At 41.6% G+C, this 27127-nt stretch overlaps 1 protein-coding gene across 3 annotated transcripts in view; it reads left to right on the top strand.

The window, feature by feature from the left end:
- Window positions 1-27127, top strand: part of LOC137648716 (tyrosine-protein phosphatase 10D-like) — a 323664-nt gene that overhangs the window by 191133 nt on the left and 105404 nt on the right. For all 3 annotated transcript variants that reach the window (XM_068381760.1, XM_068381761.1, XM_068381762.1), the window contains exons 13-15: window positions 3105-3200; window positions 4513-4618; window positions 4865-4986. In XM_068381760.1, the coding sequence (XP_068237861.1) occupies window positions 3105-3200; window positions 4513-4618; window positions 4865-4986 (324 nt within the window). The remainder of the gene's footprint in view (window positions 1-3104; window positions 3201-4512; window positions 4619-4864; window positions 4987-27127) is intronic.

Below are 27127 nucleotides of genomic sequence, written 5' to 3' on the forward strand. Positions count from 1 at the left end.
GTGCTGATCTACACCCGACTGCTGCCTCCTACTACGACTATCCTCCCCTCACCCCTACCCCTCCCCACCCTCCCTCCCTTATTCCTCCTAGCACCCCAAGCTTAGACCAGCCCAGGGTGAGGGAAAAAGAGAGGGGTGGGTTCACTGGGCGACACAGGTTCCTCGCCCAGAAATAGATTTTTCCTTCGTCAAAATCCCTTTTCAGGGCTCGACCTGTGTCGCTCCATGAAATCATAACAGAGAAATGGTCCCAAGCTTGGGAATACACATAAAAAAGGGAACTGAAATAAAAACAGAATATGGAATTAAGAAAGTTTAATAACAAAACGTAAACTAACAATACGCAAAGTACAGAATACAGAAAACTTCCCAAAACAAACACCCAGATATACTGGGGAAACTCTCAAGAACCAAAATTTAATTATAACATACAAAGACATAAATACATAATACACATCATAATCAAAGGGTAGGGTGTAAACCAAATGAATAACAAAGGGACGGTAGGGAGAATAGGCAAGGCAGGTTACGGCCCGCTCCTTATAAGGAGACAAGGCATAAAAAGAAAAATGGGGGGGGGGGGGTGAAAAGATAGGACCTAATTATAATGGTTCTTCTATATCCGGAGGAACTACATTCCCTGTTGCCACTGTTGCAAATTTAAGGGCCTCCAAAGATTTCAAATTGTGGCGTTTAAAGACAGTGGGTGACTTCCAACCTGTGTATCGTTTCAAGTCTTCAAAGTTCATGTGATGGAAATAATTAACTGAGGTCACCACTGCCCGGACATCATGGGCATGTGGAACTGAATGAGGATTGGCTTGCTTAATAAAGTAGAATCTGCTGCCTAATCCCCTTGAGGGAAATAGTTCCTCCATGTTCTTGAACAAACAAAGGGCCTGAAGACGTATTTGAAGTTTTATTCAAGTAAGCTTTCAGAGTGTTAACAGGGCACAGAGAGAGATCCTGAGAGAGTGGAACAATTTTCCACGGAGTCCATCTAGACTGGGGATCCTCATTCTTCGCTAAGAAACGCTTATCCGGGGAGAGCAAGACCTCACCAGACGAAAGAAAGTCAATGTGACCCGGCTCTCTAGATAATGCCGAGAGTTCAGATATTCTGGCTCCTGAAGCTAAACTTGCCAAAAATAACGTTTTCCTAAGAATCGTTATGTAGGAGCATGCGTCATTATCAGTGTCGGAAGCCAATTTAAGGACATTATTGAGAAACCAAGAAACCATGTGTGGACGGGTAGCTGGTTTTAGTCTAGCACAAGCCTTGGGAATAAAAACCTTTTTACATCTTTACATACTCCTTCTATTATGTCTTTATACAATATTTGTTACAGTATTTAGAAATTTATTTTCCTTATTTAATAATATGAAACATGTCATTTTAAAAGTTGTAACAGACTGAAGGCATTTTACATATTTTAATAGGAAAAATTGCTTTGATATAAAAGCAAATTGAGATACGAGCTTGCCACTGGAACGAATTAAACTTGTAAGTCAAGGTACCACTGTATATAGATAAGAGTTGGGTAAACCAAATTTTATTGCATATCTAAATGAATTTCTTATCCACTGATATATAGCTCTGCATATGTTGTTAAAAATTAAACAAGTAAATGATTAAAGAAAGAGAAAATTATTGAATGCATAATACATCACATGGGCTTGAGGGAGTAAAAATCCCTGAACGTAGAATATGTCTTATGGGATTCCAAGGGTTATTTGACATATATTTAACAAAGTTTATTTTGAAGTACTGTACCCTCCTACCGGGACAATTTGATATATAGAACAAATTATAGGAAGTAACATTGAAATAGATTTAAATCTTAAACTAGAATTTATCCTTTCAATACTTACCTGCAATTTATGTAAGTTATTCATTTCCCAACTCACAGTGGCTATGATTTATCTACACAACCACTTACAGTAAAGTTGAAGCAAAGTAAAGATTCTGGCAGCTTGGGGAGATGCTGTTTATATATTGCTTTGTTTACCAGTGCTTCTTTTATTTGAAGCTTTCCATGAAAGAGTGAATATGACATGAATTCTAGGGAAATATTGAAATAATAATTTCTAGTTTAGAAAATAGGTTATTTAGCAATAATCCACTTCAATGTAAGAAATTACTTTTTTCTTTTCCTCATACAGTACTCTGTTATTAGGCAATTTTCTAGTTTTCATGGTAGAAATTCTATGAAAAGAATAGCTGTCAATTTCATTATTTTTATTTAAGAACTGTGTGGTCCTCAAGGACTTTTTTTTGGAATCTTCTTTTAGTTTAATACACATCCTTTTGGATCACACATCATCTCTCAAAAAAGAATTTTCTAAAATTTTGTCAAAACTCCTTACTTTTTTTTTCATTGTAAATTATATATTGTACTTTCACAATTTGCAAGTTATTTCTTCATGTTTTATGCCTTACATGTCTTCTTTTATACCTGGATACTATGATTCCCAGTGTCTTGTACACCTGCATAAGCAGTTCCTTTTTTATAGCACATTCATTGCTGCTTTTATTCTTTCTGGGCTTTGATGCGCTCCCTATTGGGGCTGTTGGACTTGCAACATTCCGCTTTTCCAACTATGGGCTGCATGTTAGTGGGTAATGATAGTGGTATGGTCTTGTAACTCGATCAATAAAATTATAAAAGAGTAGATATTGTAAATACAGTATTGGCAGGAAGCTGAAGTAAGAGATGTAAATTAACTCTCTAGTTTTGTTAACAGGATATATTGTTCACGAATGATATAGTATTGAAATAAAGCAGCAGATACTTGTGAGGTCTGAAAAGTGGTTGAGATTAAAAATCATACCTTCGGGAAGTGATACATCTCCTGAGAAAATTAGTCAATTAATTGGCTGAATTATAAGTCAATTAACTGACTGAATTATAAGTCTGTTAGTGCTAAAATGACCCTGAGTAATTTTCTGTAGTAAAATGTTGCTTTGTATGTATAAAACCAATATTTTTATATATGATTTTATTCTTACCTCTGTACAGTGCCACCAATTTTTTTCTCCGTAGTTGTATTGTATTCTTTGATAAAAGTGTTTTGTTTGTAATAATTTTTTTTTTTCAAAACAGATAAACTCGAGTCTTCTACTGAATATTACTTCAAGTTCCGTTTATATTCATACAATAAGTTTATCGACTCTGACTGCTTTATGTTCTACACAAGTCGTAAGTGATAAGACTTGGAATTATTTTCATGTTAGGCAATTAGGATTTAGTTTTAGTGGTCTTTTGTTTAAACGATTATTAAATTCTACATTAGTTTTGCTTTTCTTTGCTTTTTTTTGCCTCACAAGAAGTTTATATCTTAAAACTGATATCCATTAGATAAGCTGAAATTAATGAATCATAGTGCATGCAGTTTTCCAGCTAAATGTACTTACTTCCTTGGAAAAAGAACCTAACTTTGTCTGAAATTCAGAACTTTGATGTTCAATACTTTGTATCTGTGTTCCTAAGGTAATCCTATCTCCTTTTGAGAATTGGTCAGTTTTCATGTACACTGGCTTGTTTTCTTATGTAGAACTTTTGCTTAAAAAGATGTGTGATTTTAGTGACACATTTGATGAAAAATAACATATATTTTGAAAATTAATAGCCTTCAACATTGACCACCTTACTGTATTGTATATGATTAAAAATATCAATGTATTATTTAATTTTTGAAGATGTAAGAAGCTCTTCAAGAACTTTATCTCTTTATACAGTTGTACCATATGTTAAGTGGTTAATTGTTTTGGTAATGAATTGGCAGGAATTAACAGTTTAAAAAACAACTTTTACACCCTACAAATGTCTATAAGCAATCCCCATACCATCTCTAATACAATAAGAAGTTTGATAGTTTTAACTTTTTAACTGATTTTTTTTTTAATAATTTGTACTTTTTGACTGAAGAAGTGGAAAATAGTTAGTTTGCATTTACTTTATTTAAGATTGTTTTGTAAATGAAAACTTGAAAAAAAATGAAAAATAACTTTACAAGTCAAAAATTAATGGGAACCAATTAAAATACCATTTCATTGTTCTTGTCAGGCAAGAGGATTTTTCCCAAGTTAAGTACAGTAACTTCATAAATATATATACCAGGTAGTTAGTTATCATTATTAGGTAAAAGAAGGGAGAAACGTTATCTCCAATCAGATGTTTAAATGTAATATAGTCTTTACTATGATTGTGTGAATGTTTCAAGGCATAGTTTTTTATGCCCACTCACACTTGATTACTATCATCTAGTATATTTAGCACATTATTCTGGTGGTAAACATACTCTTTATATATCTGTGCAATCTGACATTTGTGGCTCTAAAATCCTTACCTTTTATTTCTTTTGTTTATTTGTAGTACAATACTTGTTCTCTTGTGCTTTAATTGGAAATTGTTAAAGGAAAGATGCAGTGATCACTGAAATGGTAAAAAATATCTTGGAGCATTTGTTAATTCATTAACAAATATTCATGTTTTCTTTGGAATGCAACAGATAATCATCTAAGACAGTATGCAATCAACATCAGTCTGATAATCATCGTATTCCTGTTGGTGATGTGTGCTGCAGTATTGACCTATAGACAGTTCTACTCTCCCTAGTATGTTACAGTACTTAATTACAAGTTTTACTATTAAGCTGATAGTAAGGAGGAGGAAGCCTTTCATTTGCTTGCTATCAGTCCCTACATACTCTGCAGTGTCAATATATCTCATATTCTTATCATATACCCAAGACTTGTGAAATATGTGCCCGTTAAGGAATATTCAATGATGATAGAAAGAAAATTACTGTATATGAATGAGCCACACTTATGTTCTGCTAATGAAAAATCTATTCTTTGCAGTGGAAGGTTGGGTGATTCCATGGAATCACCATTACTATTGCCACCTGTGGTTGATGCATCTAAATCCAGACCAATTGCTTTGTCTGAACTCTCTGATGAAGTTCATCAGCTGATGGCTGAAGGTAGGTGTTTGTCTTTGGTATTCATTGGATTTTGGTAATAAGAAATACATTAGTGCCAAATTGCTTTATATCCTTTTCAGAGCATTTCTCACAAGTTTTTCAGAATGAAATTTATAATGTTATATAAATCTATACAAAATGTGTTTTACTTTTCCTCAGTGCCTGCTACCCCCAGTAAAACTATATGTTTTGGTTTCTTAATTATAAGTGGAGTAGTGATAGCTATGAAGGATTTTTGATAGTTCAGCAACACCTTTGATGAACCAAGTTGCTATTAGTGCCATCGTTGCGCCCCACATGGTGTACTGTAGTTATTACTCAGTGGTCTTTAAAGAGTTCTATTATCCTCTAGCTCTACTTACTTTATATCCTCCTACTTTACAGTGATACCTCTTGATACGAAAACTTGTGCTTACGAAATGTTCACGCTGCGAAACGAGATGCAAAAATTTTCCGACTCACATTGCGAAAAATGTTTCACGCTGTGAAATGAGGTACGGTACAAGAGCCTGACTGCCTCCGAGACTAATTTCAAAATTTGCGTGCCGTCAGCCGTAAACTCACCACCATCCTCCCTCTCTCCCATTGATTATTTCACTACTTGGATGCTAATTACCGCCATAAGATCCTGCTCTCTTATTGGTCAGCATCTACTGTACTGTATTCCATCATGCGTCTATGCATTGGCATTCCTTGGCCATTTCATTTTGGCAGCGCTCTTGTATGCATCAACTTTGTGTTTGTGATTTGTTTTTGTGACTTTTGTACTGTATAGTGTTGCAATATTACATTAGTTTATTACCCATAGGTCCCAAGAAAATTACTGATGTCTAGGGAAAAAAGAAGAGAATGCTTTCTATAGAGACGAAGATGGAAATAATCAAGAAGTACAGGAATGGCATGTTTTTAAGTGTGATCGCTAAGGAATACATCTACAATAGTAAACATCCTGAAACAGAAGGAAGCCATCAAAGCAGCAACACCTAATGGCAAGACTGTTTTCTCCAGCAAGAGGACCCATGTCCATGATGAGATGGGGAGACTGCTGCTTATATGGATTAAGGACAAAGAAATCGCTGGGGACTTGATCACTGAGACGATAATCTGCCAGAAGGTCAATGCCATTTTCACTGATCTCTTGCGTGCTCAGGCCGAAGATGACGCAGAAGAAGGGACATCGAAGCAGGCCCCCCAGGAGTTCAAGGTTTCTCGGGTGTGGTTTGTGAAATTTAAGAGACGGTATGGCTTTCATTTGGTGGTGCATCATGTGGAGGCTCCAAGCTCGGATACGAAAGCAGCCGAAGCCTTAGTTAAGACATTTGACGATTTGACTGTCCAGGAAGGCTACAGTTCCCAGCAAGTCTTCATCTGCAACGAAACTGCACTTTTCTTGAAGAAAATGCCTTGTCGAACGTATATCACGGCGAAAGAAAAGAAGCTACCCGGGCCTAAGCCTATGAAAGACGGGCTTACCCTTGCACTCTGTGCAAACACCAGTGGGAATTGTAAGATGAAACCCATGCTGGTGTATCATTGGGACTCCTCGAGCCTTCAAGACCCACAAAGTGCTTAAGGAGAAGCTTCCATTGATGTGGAGGTCTAATGCCAAAGCCTGGGTAACAAGTACCTTGTTCACTGAGTGGGTAAATCTTTGTTTCTGCCTGACTGTGAAGAAATATTTGGAAGAAAAATGCCTGCTGGTGTTGGACAATGCCCCTCCTCACCTTCCTGACCTCAAGGATTTTATCCTAGCAGTCTAGTAGTTTGTCAAGGTTCTCTATCTTCCGCCTAACTCCACCTCTTTCCTCCAACCCATAGACCAGCAAGTGATTTCGACTTTTAAGAAACTACACGAAATATCTCCTCAAGAGATTTTTCAAAATCACTGAGAGCATAAACCTCACCCTTCGTGAATTTTGGAAGGAACATTTCGATGTTGTAATATGCCTCCGAATCATCGATACAGCTTGGCAGGAGATTTTGAAGTACTGTACACCTTGAACTCTGCGTGGAAGAAGTTGTGGCCTGATGCCGTCTCCGCACAAGATTTCAAGAGCTTTCACGTAGGAAAAGCTGAAGACAAAGCCGATGCCGAAAAAGTTAATGATCCTGAACCTGTTGTTCAATTTGAAGTTGCCAAGATCATTACACTCGGGACATCCATGGATCTGGAAGTCAATGAGGACGACATTGATGAGATTATTGAGGAGCATCAAGAACAACTTACGACGGACGACTTGAAGGAGTTGGAGGCCAAGCAACTGAGCAAAGTTCAGGAACAGTTCTCTAATAGTAAGGAGAAGGACGATGACTCTATAACAACATCAGAAATTAAGGAGGCTCTAGCTTGCTACCATAAAGTGGCGGCTTTTATCGAAAGGAGACACCCAGAAAAAGTTGTCCAAGGTCGTGCGCTTGAATATTTAAATGGTGTTTACCCGAGTCCTTTCAGGAACGTTTTATAAAGCAGGCAGAAACAAGCTTCATTGGATACTGTAATTATTTATTAAAGGGATTTTGACGAAGGAAAAATCTATTTCTGGGGAGAGACCTGTGACGCCCGGTGAAAAGTCCTTCTTTGTACTTTTTCTGATATAAATCTTCCAAATATAGCAGAGAAAATTAAAAGCATGGAATGCAGAGGTTACAACCCTCGCGCGAGTACCTTGTTGGTGTCGTATATCTAACAAGGGCGTTTGTAAAACACTATTCACAGGCTGTCTTCCATTTAGATAATCCCTTCATCAAAGGGGGAGGGACTTGACAGGCCCTAGAGAATACAGTTGTGTTACCCTACCGACACCTACCACTCGCGCTCACCAGGTCATCCTTCTGCAAGAACATATGGCTTGGCAAGGAAAGGGTGGGTCCGTACAAAAATAAACGGGAAGGGTTTCACCGGGCGTCACAGGTCTCTCCCCAGAAATAGATTTTTCCTTCGTCAAAATCCCTTTTCTGGGTCGACCTGTGACGGCCGGTGAAAATGTACCAGAGAATGCCTTCCAAGTCCAATAAATTAATAACATAATGAGGAGAATACAATTACCATGTACGACAATACTATGATATAATAAAGTAATCGTCCAATTACCAACCAGCCAAATGACATAGGGAACGTAAGGTTAAATAATAATGACGACAAGGAACCAACTGAGTGTCGAATCGCAAAAGGCATCAAACCTTACATGCCTAAGTATATCTAAACATTAAAGGAACGGTAACTACAATAACAGTTAAACCATAGGAATTAAACATGGCAAATATCATAGGGCTAACGAACTACCAAGGAGAGCGGCAACGTGGTGTGAGTGGCGGGTAGGAGGGAGAAGAGAAGAGATGGAAGAAAGGAAGAAGAGGAGATTAATGGGGAGGGATAAGGCTCCCCTCTGCCATCGTCGGGTATTTAAGGGCCTGTAAGATCTTTAGATATTGGCGTTTGACAACCATAGGGGATTTCCAACCCGTATATTTTTTAAAATCATCAAAGTCCCTGTTCTGGAAGTCATTGTTGGAGGCATCTACTGTCCGTATATCATGAGCCTGGGGAAATGATTCCGGATTAGTATGTTTAATGAAGTAGAGGATTTGTTGCCTGATACCGTGAATGGAAATAGTACCTCCTTGTTCCCTGATAACCAAGGGGCCAGACGAGCGGGTGGCAGTTCTAGCTAAAAAGGGGCTTGAGAGTGTGACTGTACACGGAGAAAAATCCTGGGGATGAAGAATAATCTTCCGAGGGGAGCACCTATTTTGCGGATCCTCATTTTTTAGCTATGAAAGCTTTGTCTGGAAAAGGAGTACTTCGGCTGAAGGGAGGAAATCTATGTTTTCCGGGTTTCGTGAGAGAGCTGCTAGTTCTGATGTTCCATCACCTGAGGCCATAGCCGTTAGAAATAAAGTCTTCCTAAGAAGAGTGATATAAGAGCAGGATTCATTGTCCGTGTCCATCGCAAGTTTGAGAACACCGTTCAGAGACCAAGAGTCCTTTTGTGGCCGAACCGAAGGTCGAAGCCTAGCACATGTTTTTGGGATTGATGAGAAATAGGAATCAGCTAGGTTAATGTTGAACCCAACAAGGAAGATCTTCTTCAAAGCTGACTTGATGGTGGTTAAAGTGCTAACTGTTAGGTCTTTGTCAAATAGGAACCTCAAGAAAGAGATGGCTAAATGCGGGGACATACGAGTATGGTCTGCACTCTTAGGGGACCTGCTAGTTGTTAACGGCCGAATCATATTGGCGAATTTTCGAGTCCCTTTTGTCCCATTCGATGAAGAGATCGTTTTCCGGTTCAATGTTTGCGTCTCTACGAGCTGCCAACTTCCTGTAGTCCACAAAGTTAGAGTTTTGGCTATCCTTGAGTAATCTGACACAGTGAGTTTGGATACTCGGGTCAGTTTGAGGAACGGGATCCGGATGGGACTGAGTTTCAACTCGAGGAGGAGAGGAAACCAACTGTTCTTGGCCAGTGAGGTGGTACTAAAGCCACTGCGCCCCGGAAGGAGCGTATTTTGTGTAAAAGTTTTTAGAAGATTCCCTGGGGGAGATAGGGAAATCTTCTTCTAATGGTTCCAATCCCGGGGTAATGCGTCCATGGCATAAGCCCGAGGGTCCAGGGTTGGGGTCACATAACAAGGAAGTTTGTGATTCATCTGAGTTGCAAATAGATCTACCTGGAGGCCTGGAACGAGCCTGAGTATCCACCGGAATGAAATTATGTAGAGACCATTCTGACTCCAGTGGATCCGTCCTGGATAGTGAGTCCGCTCTCACATTCTGGCCTCCCGCTAGGTGAGGTGCTGACAGGAACCAGTTCTTTTCTGTTGCCCAGGCGAAGATAGTGACCAGGATCTGATTCAGGTTGGGTGACTTGGATCCTCCCCTGTTGACGTAGTGTACTGCGTCTGTGCTGTCTGACACTACTCTGATGTGGGTCGACCTCGGAGGAGAGTCTCTCTTCAGGGTCAAGAACACTGCCATGGCTTTGAGAACAATGATATGGGACTGTTTCATGGCGAGTGACCAAGAACCTGAAACATCTGATGTTCGGAGTAATCCGCCCATCCACTTAGAGACGCGGCTGTATGGAATGTCACTTGTGGAGGTGGGAATTGTAGAGGAACCAATTTGGAGAGGTCCTTCGGTTCGGACCATGGGCGTAGTCTCATTTTCAAGACAGAGGGGATCTTCGAGACCTTGTCTCTTATAGGTACTGTAGCTCTCTTTCTCCAAACTCGATTGATGTCTTTGAGTTTGGCTTTTATTAGGAGACCTGTTACTGAAGTGAATTGGAAAAGTCCGAGGATACTTTCTAAGGCTCTTCGGACACCTGTTTGTGTTTGAGAAAATTTTTGATCTTGGAAACTATTCCTCTTACCTTTTGGAAGGGAGAGACAACGTGTGCTTCGAAAGGTCCCACTGAATGGGTAACCATTCTAAGTGGCCTGATGGTTGCAGGCGAGATTTTTTGGAGATTGACCCGAAATCACAGGTTGTCGAGAAATCGAAGTAATTCCTTCGTAGCTCTGTTGCGTTCTATGGCCGGCCGGGCCCAAATGAGCCAACCGGCCAGATAAGCAATGATCTGTATCTCTTGGTTCCTGAGTTGTTCTAACACTCTCTCTCCCAGTTTCGTGAATATCCTGGGATCAATGTTGAGGCCAAAGGGCATGTCTTGAACACAAAGGCTTTCCTGCTTAGGCGGAAACCCAGATAAGAAGAGAAGTTTCGAGCTATAGGCGCAAGATAATAGTCGTCGGTAAGATCGACAGAGGTGGTGACGGTCCCACGGGGAAGTAAGGTCCGTACCTGAGAGATAGTCAACATCCGGAACTTGTCGCAGAGAATGTAAGAGTTTAGCTTGACAAGTCCAGGTCCACTCTCAATGCCGACAAGCCTTTCTTCGGAATTGTGAACAGGTGGCTTTGGAACTTCAGTGATCGATCCCGTTTGATTGCTTCTTCTTGAGTAACCCTGTGGTGTACTCTTTCAGGATGGGAGTGGATTTCTGGGAGAAGGTCACTGGTGGAGGAGGAGGACCTTGTGGCCATTTTCACCTCAAACCTTTAGAGATTATGCTATGAGCCCACAGACCGAAGGTCCAATGGTCTCGAAAGTGGTACAGTCTACCCCCTACCGGGACCACCGCGTTGTGAGGGGGTGAATCTAGGTACTTTCCTTCTCCGAGCCCCCTTTTTCCTAGGTCCGTCTCGATGGCGAGACTGTCTTCTACTCCTGTAGCTTCCTCTCTGGTGTCCACGAGAGGAGCCTGAGGGTTCGGATCTAGGGCTGTATGCAGGTAAAACATCCCAACGGGGTTGGGCTGTGTACCTGGGGAATCAGTGAGGTAGACCACCTGATGAGGGGGATTTGGATGCATAGACGTCGAATCAGAGGAAGGCTGTGATGACGAGTGGGTAACCGACTATCGATTCCTGTCTGATAGAGGCCTCAGACAGAACGTATTTCCCACAACTAACCCGATCAGACCATCAAACGTGTAGGTCGAATTGGAAGGGCAGATCTTGGAATTATCGTACCCCCCAGACTGACAACATCCTGGTCCAGACAGATCGGGCCTGCCCTTTAGGAAATAATACTGTTACCTTCGGTACCTTGTCTAACCTAACCAAGGCAATCTCTTTCAATCGAACGAATCCGCTGAACGGGAATTCTAGTACCTGGGAGTAAAATCTAGGTCCCCCAGAGGGAGGACGTCTATGCCATCCAGATTTATGGTACCATCTATATATGGAACATGTAAGGCAAATCTCTATGCGTTGTTTTTATCGAAGGAGGTTACTTCGATATGCCTGGGGCTGTAGGGGGAAACTTCCGAGTTCCTGAACGGATCCGACTCACCACCATACTTTTGAGCTCCGTCATAGCCCCTTGGTTTTCCCTAGAATGTGTTGCTTTTAGCAGTCACGGTTTATGCAGGGTAACATGAACATCAGGATCCTTTAAGGGTCCTAGGTCGGTGACGTAGGTAATTGCAAAGCTGAAGGCTCAAAACTCATCCCCACCTACCTGCCCGTCCATGGAGTCGTTGTCCAACCTTAGAGAGGACACTCTGAGGAGAAAGGGACCTCTAGATGGAGCATTTCTTCCCAACCTTGATACCCAAGGGCGGAGAGCCTCTCTTGCAGGCCAGAGAGATTCATCATCATCCTGACGGGAACCATGTAGGCGAACCTTCTGTAACAGAAAGGGGACATAAGTCTGGATGTTCCTTGAACTTTGGTTAGTGATCCTATTCACAGGCTGGGATCAGCTGTATAACTCATAAAAATCAATTTTAAAGAAAAGTCATTTAATGTACTATCTTTTGGGGTATAGTTCGACACTTGTATTCATGAAATGTGACACTGTTGGCGCATTCGCCACAGGTTGGCCACCCCTGACTCAGACGTTCAGAACCGGGTCTAACATTATTTACTGGATATTAGTATTCTATTGATTCATCTGTTCACTGACCAGAGTTTCAAGGAACAGTAGATAGCCTCTCATGGCATGGTTGGTCTCGACCCGGCCCTTCATTAGAAGGGGCCAACGTTCGGTTCCCAGTACTGAGTGGAAACTTATTTCTATTTGAACACTATGTTGTATGGATATTTATTCATATTTAGGCATAGTTAGATTTGAATATGCATAAATATAGGCATAATCAATTTATTTCTATTTGAACACGATGTTGTATGGATATTTATTCATATTTAGGCATAGTTAGAATTGAATATGCATAAATATAGGCAAAATCAATTTATTTCTATTTGAACACTATGTTGTATGGATATTTATTCATATTTAGGCATAGTTAGAATTGAATATGCATAAATATAGGCATAATCAATTTATTTCTATTTGAACACGATGTTGTATGGATATTTATATATTTATACATAGTTAGAATTAAATATATGCATAAATATAGGCATAGTTATGTTCATATATTTTTATTAGGACTTTCAAGAATAGCTAATGAATATTACCAACGCAAATTCAAAGTGTCATTAAAGTAAGTACAGTTTACTTTGTATTCATGTTAAATCCTTTCCTTTACAGCAAAACAAGAGATTGGCCACCCGTGGTCTGAGTGATCTCTGTCTGTACGGGAGCTCCGGTAACAATCTCCGGTACAAAGGTCCGTCATAGTGACAACGTGAACACCAGAGGAAAACTAATATTAACCTCAATGCTGATCGCCTGTACGATATCCGGTTAAGCCGGAGATTCTATGAAAAGGATCGTAATAACGATATTGTGATTATTCATGAAAAAGGGTTCATACCCTGATTCTGATCGTCTGATTGATCTCTGTTTGTACCGGAGAACCAGTGACAAAGGTCCGTCATCGTGAAAACGTGATCCTCAGCGGTACGATAACATTCTCTAATACTGAATGTCTGTGTTATCTCCAGTGAAGCCGGAGATTCGATGAAAAAGGGACCGTAATAATGAAACTGTGAAATCTTCATCGTATCACATTGTTAACTCCGGTTCTGGACGTCTGCTTGATCTCTGTTTGTACCGGAGATCCGGTAGCAAAGGCCCGTCACCGTGATATCGTGACCGTCCCCGGTACGATAACATTAACCTCAATGAATGTTTGTGTTATCTCCAGCGAAGCCGGAGATTCGATGAAAAAAGTTCTGGACGTCTGCTTGATCTCTGTTTGTACCGGAGATCCGGTAGCAAAGGCCCGTCATCGTAATATCGTGACCGTCTCCGGTACGATAACATTAACCTCAATGAATGTTTGTGTTATCTCCAGTGAAGCCGGAGATACGATGAAAAAGGGGGCCGTAACGGTGTAATTATGATCAAACATGACAAAGGTTCGTGTGTAAAAGGCTTCAGCCGGAGTCCGAGTGCCGGATTTCACCGTTGCACTCCAAAAATCTGCTCCTGTACGATAACTAGTTCTCACCCAATGAGTATCCATTATAGCGGAGCATAACTCAAGGCGGAGCTAAACATAACTCAAGGCGGAGCTAAGGGTGTCGGTATAAAACGACCCCAATTAATGACTCGTACACTAACGTACCTATTAATAGTGTTAGCTATATTAACAGTAACCACATCAATAAAAACGTTTATAATATTAAACGTACTATCATCAACTCTGATACTAAGAGGAGGCCTGAATAACTCGTGATCGTATAAAAACGGAGAACGGGAAATTCACCTCTCTTACTCGAGCTAACAAAGAAAACGAGAGAAGGGATAACTCATATCTGTAGAACAGGGAACGAGCAGTCTCTGTTTTCGCTCTCAAGGTTACATAATAAAAAAACTAACATCACACAATAAAATAAGAAAATAATAAAATTGATTGCTTTTCTTAGTAATTGTAATAACCAAGAACGAAGAATAACGACAACGTAACAAATAAACAAGGATATACAGTAGTCTAAATCGAAGCCTCTGAGGCGAGTACAAACTAACAGACTAAATCGCTAAACTTTAATTCGCTATTCTTTAAATCGCTATTCTTCGTAGGTCCAAATTGGACTTGCAAGCAAATAAATACCATAGTAAAAACTAATAAAAATTAATGATAACACAAAAAGGCCATAAAACGTAAGTGATATAACCTAGATGACAGAGTACCAGATGGGCAAAAATAACTAGAATATTTACCGAAGCGAACATAACCCAAAATGGCTGCCGATACCTCGGCAGGACAATCGCTTCCAAAACTAAAAACCACCATATTGGAAACAGAATAAATGCCCGGTACTGTCAAAAGCTGCCAAAACAAACTATGGTACTTAACTTTGGTAAGGGTGAAGTAGCAACGTCAGTCATGTTGAAATAACGAGAAACTCTTCGAAAAAACACTGTGCCCAAAAAACTCAACTTGTTTGCAAGTTCCAAATCAGAAGGATGACCTGGTGAGCGCGAGTGGTAGGTGTCGGTAGGGTAACCCAACTGTATTCTCTAGGGCCTGTCACGGGCCTCCCCCTTTGATGAAGGGATTATCTAAATGGAAGACAGCCTGTGAATAGTGTTTTACAAACGCCCTTGTTAGATATACGACACCAACAAGGTGCTCGTGCGAGGGTTGTAACCTCTGCATTCCATGCTTTTAATTTTCTCTGGTATATTTGGAAGATTTATATCAGAAAAAGTACAAAGAAGGACTTTTCACCGGCCATCACAGGTCGACTCAGAAAAGATGCCTTCAATACTAGTAGGCCAAGAGGAAGCTGAAAGTGATAAAAAAAGAAAAAAAAATGGCAGTGATGAAAATAGTTAAATTTAGAAAATACAAAATCTAAAGTAAAAAAAAAAAATTAAATTAAAAAAGGTGAAAAAAAAGAACAAAATTTACAGCAATTTTAAATTCATCTTAAAGTTAAGTGTTGATATTTTCTGCCATTTGCTAATGTGTTTCCTAAAATTAAGAAAGTTTTCTGCCATTTATTAATCTGTTTTTTAAGAGTTAAGTGTTTGTGTTTTCTGCCTCTTGTTAATGTTTTCTGCCGTTTGTCATCCTCCTCTACCACCCCGCCACTTCGCTTACGGACATTGCCTCACTCCAAAGGTAAGATTCCACATTTTTGTTACTGTATTTTCCGTTTATTATTGCTTTATTTCACTGCCTGCTCTAATTATACATTTTTTGGGCTCAAGCCATGTCGTCCTGATGGAAGCTTCCTATAGACAGCTTTCTTAGGGATATTTGGCTACAGTGATACTCCCAAAGAATTGACCATAGGTCTCCAAAATTCTAACTCCTGGCGCGAGTATCCTTAGAATTTTTCTTAAGGATATTGCATAACATCAGGGGACGTATATCGTGATACGACACATGGCAATCTTCACCCCAAATAGAGTTTTCGCTCTGAGGGGGAAGAGTGGTGAAATTGAAGGGGAGCCTTTATCAAGGTTACCCTTCCTCCCCTACTATTACAGGCCCCAAAATGGCCGCTCATTTCTTATTCAGTAGCGCTTTCACACGGTGTATCTCCCTGCTTGCTCTAGTGTTCTAGACTGCTATTTTGATTATTTTAACATGCATTCTCCAGCATTTACTGCCTCTGGAAAGTTGAGTATTTAATCTTTCCTGTGTATAATTTTTAGCTCCCTTCTCACAATGAAATTAGCATAATTTTAATGTATTTATTGGAGCATAGCCAATAACCAGAGGCACCATTTTGGTCGCTGTCGTTCGTCATACATGCCTTAGTTAGTCAGCAGAACGACATTCCCAGTATTTAGCTTTAATGAATTATAGCTATTTAGGCAAAATTATACTAGTGAAGATAAGATCATGCACGTATTTTTTCCTCTTCCTTAAATATATTGATCTTATACATTAGTCTCGGTGCTAGAGCATAGCCGAGATCTCGCCCTGCGCTAGGCTATCCTAGCCTACGCACTTTAGCATACTTTCATACATTATCCCCGTTTAACCTTGTGTATCGTTTTATCAATTCAACTGGAGATAGTATATCTCCTAGAATTAATTATATAATTCGATACTCTTCTCTTTCGGAGATTTAAGGGTAAACTCTTCCTTCCCTCTGAGTGCCGTTATTAGGCGACAACACTATCTTGGTCTTGCCATAGAGTAGTATTCTCCGGCTTGACTAGGCTAGTGTTTTCTGTCTTCCCCCTTGCCGGCGAGTATCCCGGCTTGGTTTTACAACAGTAACTCAGAATATTCAGTCTTTATGCCGACAACTTGGCTGTCGGGGGAGTAGTCACTCCCTTGCCGGCTTACAGTTGCAGACATAGGAAGCCTAGCTTCCCTAGCCCGCATCCGAAGTGGTAGTACGATGCCGCCACCTTCTCCCTTGCGGTCTAGAAGACAAGTCTTCTTTCGGCCAGGTCCTGGGCTGAAGAATTGATATTCTTCTGCCGCCCAGGACAGCGTGGATACTGAAACAATGTTTCTTTTGTGTCTGGAAATGGCCGGCAATCCTGCCGCCTTCTCCCGACACAACACACAAGACCATTTCCCTGCCCCTCTCTGTCCTTTAGTGATAGCCTAGCCATCGCATGTCTTTGGCTGGTGTTCTACTATCTCCCCGCTTGCCGGATAGACTGTGGAGCTGGCTGGGCTCCTACATAGACGGCTTGATAGCCACTCTGACCTTCCCCATACGGACGCAAGGCTCCGGGAAAGGTTGTGCCGGCCATGACGGCTGCCGGTGGGAGACCCTTTGTCTTTGAGTGTTCTTCAGTCCTCCCTTGGACTACCATCCACATCCCTAAAATCGGCAATAGCCGGCAGCAGGTCTTGTGGCTGGGTGGAAGCTAGAATGATTCATTCCCCCGTTCCATTTGAACCCTCATTCTGGAGGAAGGCAGTAGGGATAATAAACTGATTTTGACGAAGGAAAAATCTATTTCTGGGCTCAACCTGTGTCGCTCCGTGAAATGCTCCTTATAGCACCATTTCTAAGGTATAAATACTGCTAAATATACCAGAAAATTAAGTTGCAAGGAATGCCAGGAATATACCCAGCTCGCTCACCCATATAGGGTGTCGGTATTAAAACTGGGGTTAGTGAAACCACTATCAGAGGTCCCTTTCCAATGATTTATCCCACCTCAACATGCCCCGTTACTACGAGGTGTCGTTCTCTACAGCTACTGCCCCCCTCCCCACCACTACCATTACCTATCAATCAATCAATCATTCCTTGTTAGCACCCGTAAATGTTCGGACGTGTTTATCGTAACTCTGTGTTATTTTGTGTTTTTGAAGATGTCAGGCGTTTTGGAGATCCCTGCTCCCAAGTTGAGTATTATATTTGTCTGTTTGGGATTTCTAGGTAGCGACACACGTTCATTTAATAACCTTGTTGGTTTTTCTCTCAGCTGCTTTGTTGACGCTCCCTTACGAGTGTGTATGCGGCCTTTTGATGTCCCTTCCTCGGGATCTCTTTGTTTTGAAACTTTCTATTAGTTCCTTATACTGATTGTAGTCTTATTTTTGTGTTATAGACATCTAATTCAATGTTTTGGCATGATTTTGTCTTTTATTTAGGCTATTTGGGCAGTGTTAGTTAGCGTTTTCGGTCGGTACCCTTTCATGCGAGAATTCATGGTTTTTTAGTTTTTTACAGGGAATCGGAACGTGTTTTGATTAATTTTAGTACTACCTGACAAGATCGGTATTTTACCCGATTTTGGAGGACTGGTTTCTGTTTAAAATGGTATAGTTTCCTCTGCAAATCGGCTACTACCCAATTTTGGAAGGTTTTGCTTTTTATTCCTTTTACGCCGTGTTCCTTTTTCCCCCATGTTACTCAGTATGCCGATTTAGCCTATTTAATTGAATTTCATTGTATTTTATTGTTTTTCATGTCTGCCATTATATGTTGTTTTTGTTTGCGTGCTTTGCATCAGGTCTTCCTTTGTGTTTCGGAGGGTAGTACCACCCCCTCCGATCACAGTGGTCACCTGATTTCCAACCAGTCTCCTCCCCCCCCTTGGTGTCCTCTCCCCCTTTACGCCTTTCGCCACTCCCTACATAGGGGGGTATGCTTGAGTCACGTGCTTTTAGAGAATGGGAAGTCACCCAGGGTGGGGGCTGGCTCTATCGCTCAGTGCGTCATCGTAGGTAGCGCTCTCTCCTTGTTTCGTCTTGGTTGGCCACCAGGCGCGCAGGACTGGTTATGCGCCTCGCCTCGCCCGCCCCCCCCCCCCCCCTCCCCTCTCTCAGGTTATCCATCCATGTTATCCTCCCGTTCCGGAGGGCTGGGATATTTTGTGAATCGTATCTACTAATGGTAGTTATGTTTCTTTGATCGGATTCAGACATCCTACTCTGTTCTGATACCTTACTTTATCCTATATTTGTTTACGTAATTTTATGGATGGTTGGTTCGAGAGAGAGAAAGGCTGCGAGGGAGATTATAGTTTATGTTATGATTAATACATAGCATTTGTTTTTAGTGACGCCTGTCTCCTGGCGCTACATTGCTTGCATAGCATTAGGTTTTTGCACCGGATTTACGCATGTTGTCTGGCGCCACGTTGGTATCAATTTTCGCCCTTCCTGTCATTAGGTTTAATTCATTTAATTTCATGCATTCCGAAGTTTACGGATTTCGATGGTTGTTTCTAGTCTGCTTGTCACTTCTTGCTTACGCTCCCCACCACAGTGGGTATCCCGTGTGCTGAGAACTCATAATAAAGGCTACCTTTTCATGACAGAGGCGTAACATGTTTTTTGAATGCTATTTCGTATTATTTCCTTTTGCTTAAGCACACATGTTTATAAGGTAGCCTTTCTCTCCATGCTTTCTCTCTCTCTGTCGGCTAGTGCCGCCAGGACCGGTGCCGCCAGGTACTAGCCTAGCCGACAACATGCCGGCTGAACTACAGTATATGCTTATACAGTAGCCAGTATTTTTGCAGTATAGTAGATACTGCAGGCAAAAAACTAAGGTATATATTAAACAGAAGTTTATATTTTCCAACATACCCTGTGTATCCTCTCACAGTCTATTGTTGAGACCAATCTTATATTGAAGTGAAGTATTCCTTCAATACACTGATGAAAGTCATCAGATCATAATTTACCCCACAATGTTAATACTTTTATGAAAGGGTCAGTGCTAGTATACTCTAATTCTAACTCTAGAAGTTAGAACCCTTCTCCTTTGATTTTCCTTTAATAAGGAAATTCTAATATTAATAAGGGGGGAGGTCACAGCAATTGGCTGGACAGGAGGCACAAGTATGGGTCTTTCCTATTTCCTTTCTAGCTTATTATCCTAAGCTATAATGGTTAAGATACCAAAAATTTAATGCATTACTGACATTCTTTATTTATCAAGTGTGATAAATTACTGCATACTCATTTCAGTTTCCTTTCTTTACAGGAGGAGCAGAAAGTGAAGTGTGAGGTGATCTTTTGTATCCACAAAAGTAGGGACTTTTGTGGCCACACTATGTGCAAGTCTCATGCTGCCTGCATTGTAACAACTGAAACCTTGAGGTCGAGGGATGCAGGACGCGAGAAGCTTCGGAAATGGGTGCGAGGGTTCCAAAATAACTCTCCTGGACTGTAGTTCCCCAACGATAGGATGTGAAGCTTGCTGTTCCCGAAGGCAACAGCTGATGCTGTCGTACCTCAGGCACGACCAGGGCCTCCCTGCGTCCAGATCGCAGTTGAGGCTGACATTACTGAAGCCACTTGCACATCCACACGGAGAAGGATCTTCTTCGAGACGATCCGGAAGAAGAGTCTACTCTACCACCCGGAGGAGATGAAGACTAGGACTCGACAGAAGCGGAGGAGTCCCTTCTGCCTGTGCCGGCAGCAGAGCCGACACCGTCTACGTCTTTGGCTCATACCCCTCCATTAGACGCAATGGGTCAGGCAGTTTTGGCCGACATTACCGCCCTAATGGAGAATCTACGTAAGGAGAACGTGGAAAGGCAAGAAAAGGTGACAAGAGTTTCATGATGTGACTCGGACCGTCACCTCCCGAGAGTCTTCTAAGCGACCCAGAGTACAGGACCTGCCAACCTGATCCGAGACCAATCCATAGAGGTATGCGGAGTTTATGCCTATCACCAACAGCAAACTCTACATTTCGGAGAAGTTGGGAGCCGTCTACCTGGACGACATTGAGTTCTGACCGAACTTCAACGCTTACCCGGAGTGCTTCATCCAGCTGAAGCGTGAACCAGTGTCGAAAGAGATGGAACCAAAGGAGGTCATGGTATTCAACCACGACAAAGCACAGACTCTCTTGACGAGTAGCCTGAAGAAGGCAGGTTATACTAACTCGCGAGTTTCTGCACTGAGCAAGAAACACCCTACATTTCTTGCTCCTTCTTCGAGAGACTTCCTCTTCACGTCTAAGGCTTTTCAGAGTATTCTCAAGGCGGTTGAGGCAGGAAAACCATGCCCTACACTAGAGGAGTGTAGGCCTCTGTCTCTGGCCTTGCCCACGGATGAGAAGGAATGGAAAGAGGTCCACCTAACCTTCTCAGTAGGAAAGCTTGAAGCAGATTGTGGGACAGCAGTTCAGGAAGAACCTACCGAAGCTATCGAACTTTCTCTTGCGAAGGGAGCAAGAGTGAAAAAAGAGAGGCTAGCCGCTTCCCTTTCCCTCCAGAACTGCATAGAGATGTGTGCAAGTCACAATAGCACCCCAGATATGCTCACGGTCCTGGCCAAGATGCACATGGCTACCCTCGTAAAGGACCTGTACGCCTTTGTGAAGGCCAGGAGAGCTTGTAGGAAGTTCGTATTTGCTGTTACAATGGTGAAACACGAACCCAGGAAGCTAATTTCTTCCAGCATCTGGGGTAAGGACCTCTTCCCAAAAGAAGTGGTCCAAGAGGTAGTTGAGAAAGCTGCCACGGAGAATAGGAACCTTCTCCAAAAGTGGGGCATCTCCTCAAAGAGGAAGTCTTCCCAGGACGCTGGTCCCCAACCCAAACGGAAGACAAAGAAGCCAAGACTACCTTCTCGCCCTACTCAGCAACATCCCACAGTCACCATGACCGTGATGCCCCAAGTGGTCACTCAGCCACAGACCACCTTCCAAGTGGTGCCTCAACAGCTGGTTGCCCAGTCACCAGCTTTCAACCCAGGGTTTGAGAGGCACACTACTACCTTCGTCCGAAAGGAAGAAGATCTTGACGGGGCTCCTCAACACACCCCTCACGAGGCAGGGGAGGACGCGGTCAGGGTGGCAAGCCCTTCGGACTACCTAAGCAGTGAGATGCTACAGGTAGGAGAGAGACTCCAACACTTTCGGGATTGTTGGACCTTCGATCCCTGGGCCCACAGCTTAATCAAAAATAGATTAGGATTGAAATTCTTCCAACACTCCACCCCCTTACTGGAAGAATATACCTTAGAACTCTTGAACAAGAAGGTTATAAGGAAAGCAAAGTCCATCAAATTCCAGGGAAGGCTGTTTTGTGTTCCCAAGAAGGACTCGGACAACCTCAGAGTCATTCTGGACTTGTTGCCACTTAACAAATTCATCGAGAACAACAAGTTCAGGATGTTAATCCTTCAACACATCAGGACCCTGTTACCGAAAGGGCCGCGCACAATCTCAATAGACCTGGCAGATGTTTACTGGCACCTTCCAGTCAGCCGCCCCCTCTCCTCCTACCTAGGATTCAAGCTACAGAAGATAAAGTATGTCTTCAGAGCCATGCCCTTCTTACTAAACATAGCCTCAAGGATCTTCATGAAACTTGCGGACGCAGTCGTACAACAACTACGCCTAGCAGGCGTTCAGGTAGCAGCATACCTGGACGACTGACTGGTGTGGGTAGCATCCAAGACTGCTTCTTTGCAAGCATCCAAGAAGGTGATCCAGTTCCTGGAACATCTGGGATTCAAGATCAGCTTCAAGAAGTCTCACCTCTCTCCAGCTCAGGAGTTTCAATGGCTGAGATTCCATTGGAACTTGAAGATCACGGGTTCTGTCAAGAGACTTCTGAAATCTGACAGGATCTCAAGACGCCAACAGGAAAGAGTACGGGGCTCTTTCCAGTTTGGAGCAGTAACAGACCCAGTGCTAAGAGCACAGCTGAAATATGTGTCAGGAGGCTGGAGAAGATAAGCATTAAACACTCTAAGAGATCTACAGAGACCGGTACCGACCTTACTACGATCACTTCTCTAGACATGGTCAAAGGTAAAGAGCCTAAAGAGGACCGTTACCTTACAACTACCTCCCCCATCGGTGACTATCCACACGGATGCCTTGATGGAAGGATGGGGAGGTCACTCCCATCAAAGGAAAGCCTAAGGAACCTGGTCATCCCTGTTCAAGACCTTTCACATCTATATTCTGGAGGCCATGGCAGTCCTCTTGACGCTGAAGAAACTATTCCCTCACAGATCAGCCCACATCAGGCTGGTCTTGGACAGCGAAGTGACAGTGAGATGTCTGAACCGACAAGGCTCGAGATCGCCCCACATCAACCATGTGATGTTAGCCATATATCGTTTAGCGAAAAAGAAGAGATGGCACTTATCGGCAGTTCATCTACAAGGGTTCCGCAATGTGACGGCGGACGCTCTATTCAGGCTAAAGCTGATAGTCAGAATGGTCCCTAGACGCAGACTCATTCTCCTTCATCTTGGAAAAAGTCCCAGAACTGCAGATCGACCTCTTCGCGAAAAGCGACAACAAGAAACTACCTCGATATGTAGCCCCATACGAGGACCCTCTGGCAGAAGCGACGGATGCCATGTCCATCGATTAGAACAGATGGACCCGGATCTACTGGTTCTCTCCAACGAATCTCCTGCTGAAAGTCCTCAACAAGTGGTGATCCTTCAAAGGAACTGCAGCAGTAGTGGCCCCCAAGCAGCCCAAGAGCATTTGGTTCTCTCTGGTGATGGAACTGAAACTGAGGCTGGTTCCTCTACCAAACCCAGCTCTATCCCAATTGGTTTAGAAGTCGACCGTCTTTGCTTCATCACAGAGAACCTAAAACCTTCATCTCATGATTTTCTTGCCTTAGCAGTTAAGAAAAGATTTGGGATCTCGAAAATAGACTTCCTAGAAGAATACAAGTCAAAGTGAACCAGAAGACACTACAAATCGTCTTGAAAAAAGTAGGTTGTTTTTGGTTAAAGCAAAAAGGCCGAAAGAAATCTCGATAGACTTCTGCCTGTCCTTTTTCATCCACCTTCACGAGCAAGGCTTGGCTGCCACCACAATAACTACATGTAAGTCAGCTTTGACTAGACCTCTTCTATATGCCTTCCAGGTGGACCTGGCTAACGAAATTTTCAACAAGATTCCGAAGGCATGCACTAGACTTAAACCAGCAGACCCTCCAAAGCCCATTTCATGGTCTCTGGACAAAGTCTTACACTAAGCTTCAACCTTGAACAATGAAGATTGTTCTCTTAAGGATCTAACACAAAAAGTGATATTCCTGTTCGCTATAGCCTTAGTGGCTAGTTAGTGAAATAGTAGCCCTATCAAGAGACGTGGGCCATATTCAGTTCACAGAAGTGGGAGAACTGAATCTCTCCTGATCCTACTTTTCTCGCCAAAAACGAGTTACCCACCAGAAGGTGGGGTCCTTGGAGAATCTGTCCTCTGAAGGAAGATGTCTCTCTATGTCCAGTAGTGTCTAAAGGTCTATCTTCAAAGAACTTCAGACTTCAAGGGAGGACAGCTCTTCAAAGGCGAAACCTCAGGATCAAACTTATCCCTAAAACAAATGAGGGCGAACCTCACCTACTTCATTCGCAGAGGGGATCCTGATAGTACACCTGCAGGTCATGATCCGAGAAAAATTGCTTCCTCACTGAACTTCTTTCAGTATATGGAGTTTGAGCGTCTCGGCTCATACACTGGTTGGAAATCCTCCCTAGTTTTTTATAAACATTATGCGAAGCAAGTGTACGCGTTGAAACATCTTGTGGTGGCGGCAGGTAGCGTGGTGAAACCTGTCATCTAGTACTGCGATGAACAGTGAATTGATAGGGACTTTTCAATTTGGGTGAAAAGTTGTTGACACCTTCCAGTGCAATACCCTTTTATTGAGTGTCACCCTGGTGACACTAGGACTGTTCTTTTTTAGGTGCAGAATTATACCAATGACACTAGTGCCATGTGTACATTTGTACAGTGTTGATAGTTATCCAACATTTACAGTAAAATTATCTTAATAATTTTTTAACTGATTTTGAGTGGTATCGAAATTTCCTTCCCTTTCAGGTAGAAAATATTTTTTTTGTATATGTTGAATATATAATTCTATTACAAATTTTAATACACCTTCTGTTCCATTTAATTATCGATTTAATAAAATGGTGAAAGTGTATTTGTCTTATTTTGCTCCATATGTAGCTAAATAAACTTAGCCGGAGTCTTTTACTTTTTTTCCTAAGTAAAATTCATACTTAAGGTACTTAATCATATGAACAAAAAGATCTGAATGATATTCATATTTGTTCCTATATGAATACAAACCTTGTGCTTCTATCGTCGAGTACGACATTTCCCTGCAGGGAGCAGGAAGCCCTAACATTGTTCCATGCTTAGTGGTAATGACGTATAAAGGTATCATCATATATTTCAGTGGTCTGGATGACCATATAGAAGCTGACCCAAGGTTGAGGCACTTATACAAACTCACAGATTTAGTACTTTCAAGTAATTCTCTGGTAAACTTCCATCAGGACGACATGGATTGAGCCCAAACAACGGATTTTGAAGCAAAGCGAAAAATCTATTTTTGGGTGAGATGGCCACGTTGTCCTGATGGACCCACCCCCCTTTTCTAAGAAAAGGATTATATAATAATCTCCTCCCGAAACTACTCTATCTGTAACACCAAGCGCAATGCTACAAGGAATGACCGGCCATTTTGGGCTCTTTAATAGTAGGGGAGAAAGGGTAACCTTGATAACGGCTCCCCTTCAATTTCGCCACTCTTCCCCCTCAGAGCGAAAACTCTATTCGGGGTGAAGATTGCCATGTGTCGTATCAAGATATACGTCCCCTGATATTATGCGATATCCTTAAGAAAAATTTTAAGGATACTCGCGCCAGGAGTAAGAATTCTTAAGACCTATGGTCAATTCTCTGGGAGTATCACTGTAGCCAAATATCCCTTAGAAAGCTGTCTATAGGAAGCTTCCATCAGGACGACATGGCCATCTCACCCAAAAATAGATTTTTCGCTTTGCTTCAAAATCCGTTGACTTTATAGTTTATTAACAGTTAGGTTATTATTGAATGATCCAAATGGTTCTATTTCATTGAGTTTAGTGGAGTTTAGCCTTATTATAGATGGTGTGGTGGTTTTGTAGGTTATAGAACATAATAGGCTATTTACAAGTAAAAGGTGACTCATAATGCGAAAAAATCATGGTACAAAAACAATGCAGAACTAATTAATTTTGTATTGCGAGGCATTGCTATACTTTTATTCCTGCTTTGTTGTTTTCCATCTTCTTTGTTTTTTTCCATCTTGCTGTCCAACCTCATTTTAACTTTTTGATTGTTTTTTTTTTTTTCCATCTTGCTGTTCAACCTCATTTTAACATTTTAATTTTTTATTGTGCAACTAGAATGTCTAGAATTTCTCCCTTAAGTTAGGAAATTTTATCTAACCTTAAGAACAAAGTAATCACTTCTCACCAAATCAGATGTTTGTTTGAAGAAATAAAAAAATTGTAAACGACATGGCAATAGGAGTGGAGTTTTTTTTGGAGTTTGTCTTATTTTTTCATGAGATGTCTGGGATTCTCTTTTTGAATTTTTTTTAACATTATTCCTTTTGCTCCTCCCTGAAATATGGTTCTTTTTATTTGTGGAAGCATTCAAATGAAACTATTTATGACTAAATATCATTAATCATATTTATATAGCTACTCTAGCTGAACTAGGTAAACTTTCTAGCTCTAGCTCTTTTTTGGGCTCAAGCCATGTCATCCTGATGGAAGGTTCCTAATAGTAGCTTCCAAAGGATATATGAACTACAGTGATATTCCCAGAGAATTTACCTTTAGGGCTCCAGAATTCTAACTCCTGGCACGAATATCCTTAAAATTCTCTTAAGGATATAGCATAAATCAGGGGACGTATATCTTGATACGACACATAGCGATCTTCACCCCAGTAGCGTTTTCGCCTCGAGGGGGAAGAGTGGCAATTTTGGAAGGGGAGCCATTATCAAGGTTACCCTATTTCCCATACTACTATTGAGCATCAAGATGGCGCCATATTCAAGATGGCGGTCATTCCTAATTTTGTAGCGAATTCGCACGGTGGTGTTTCCTGTTGATCTAACCTTTTCGATCGATTCTGCGAGGATTATTATGCAATCTCCAGTTTCTTTCGCCTCTGGAAAGTTGAGCATTTATCCTTTACAATGTATATAATTTTAACTCCTGTTTCGCAGTGAAATTAGAGTAATTTATTGTGCTTAGGAGCTAGGCCTGTTACCGGAGGCGCCATGGGCGCTGTCGTTCGTTAGGCATGTGTTATTTAGTTAGTAGAACGACTTTCCCGGTTGAAATAGCATTGATAAATTATGAAAGCTATTTAGGCATAATTATACTTGTAAAGATATTTGTGGTATGCACAATTTTCCTCTTTCTTTGTCGATTGTATACGTTAGAGTTTCGGTGATTTAGGTAACCAACATCTCGTCTTGCCTAGGTTACCTACC

This window comes from Palaemon carinicauda, chromosome 10 (assembly GCF_036898095.1).
Source record: "Palaemon carinicauda isolate YSFRI2023 chromosome 10, ASM3689809v2, whole genome shotgun sequence".
NCBI classification, from domain to species: domain Eukaryota; kingdom Metazoa; phylum Arthropoda; class Malacostraca; order Decapoda; family Palaemonidae; genus Palaemon; species Palaemon carinicauda.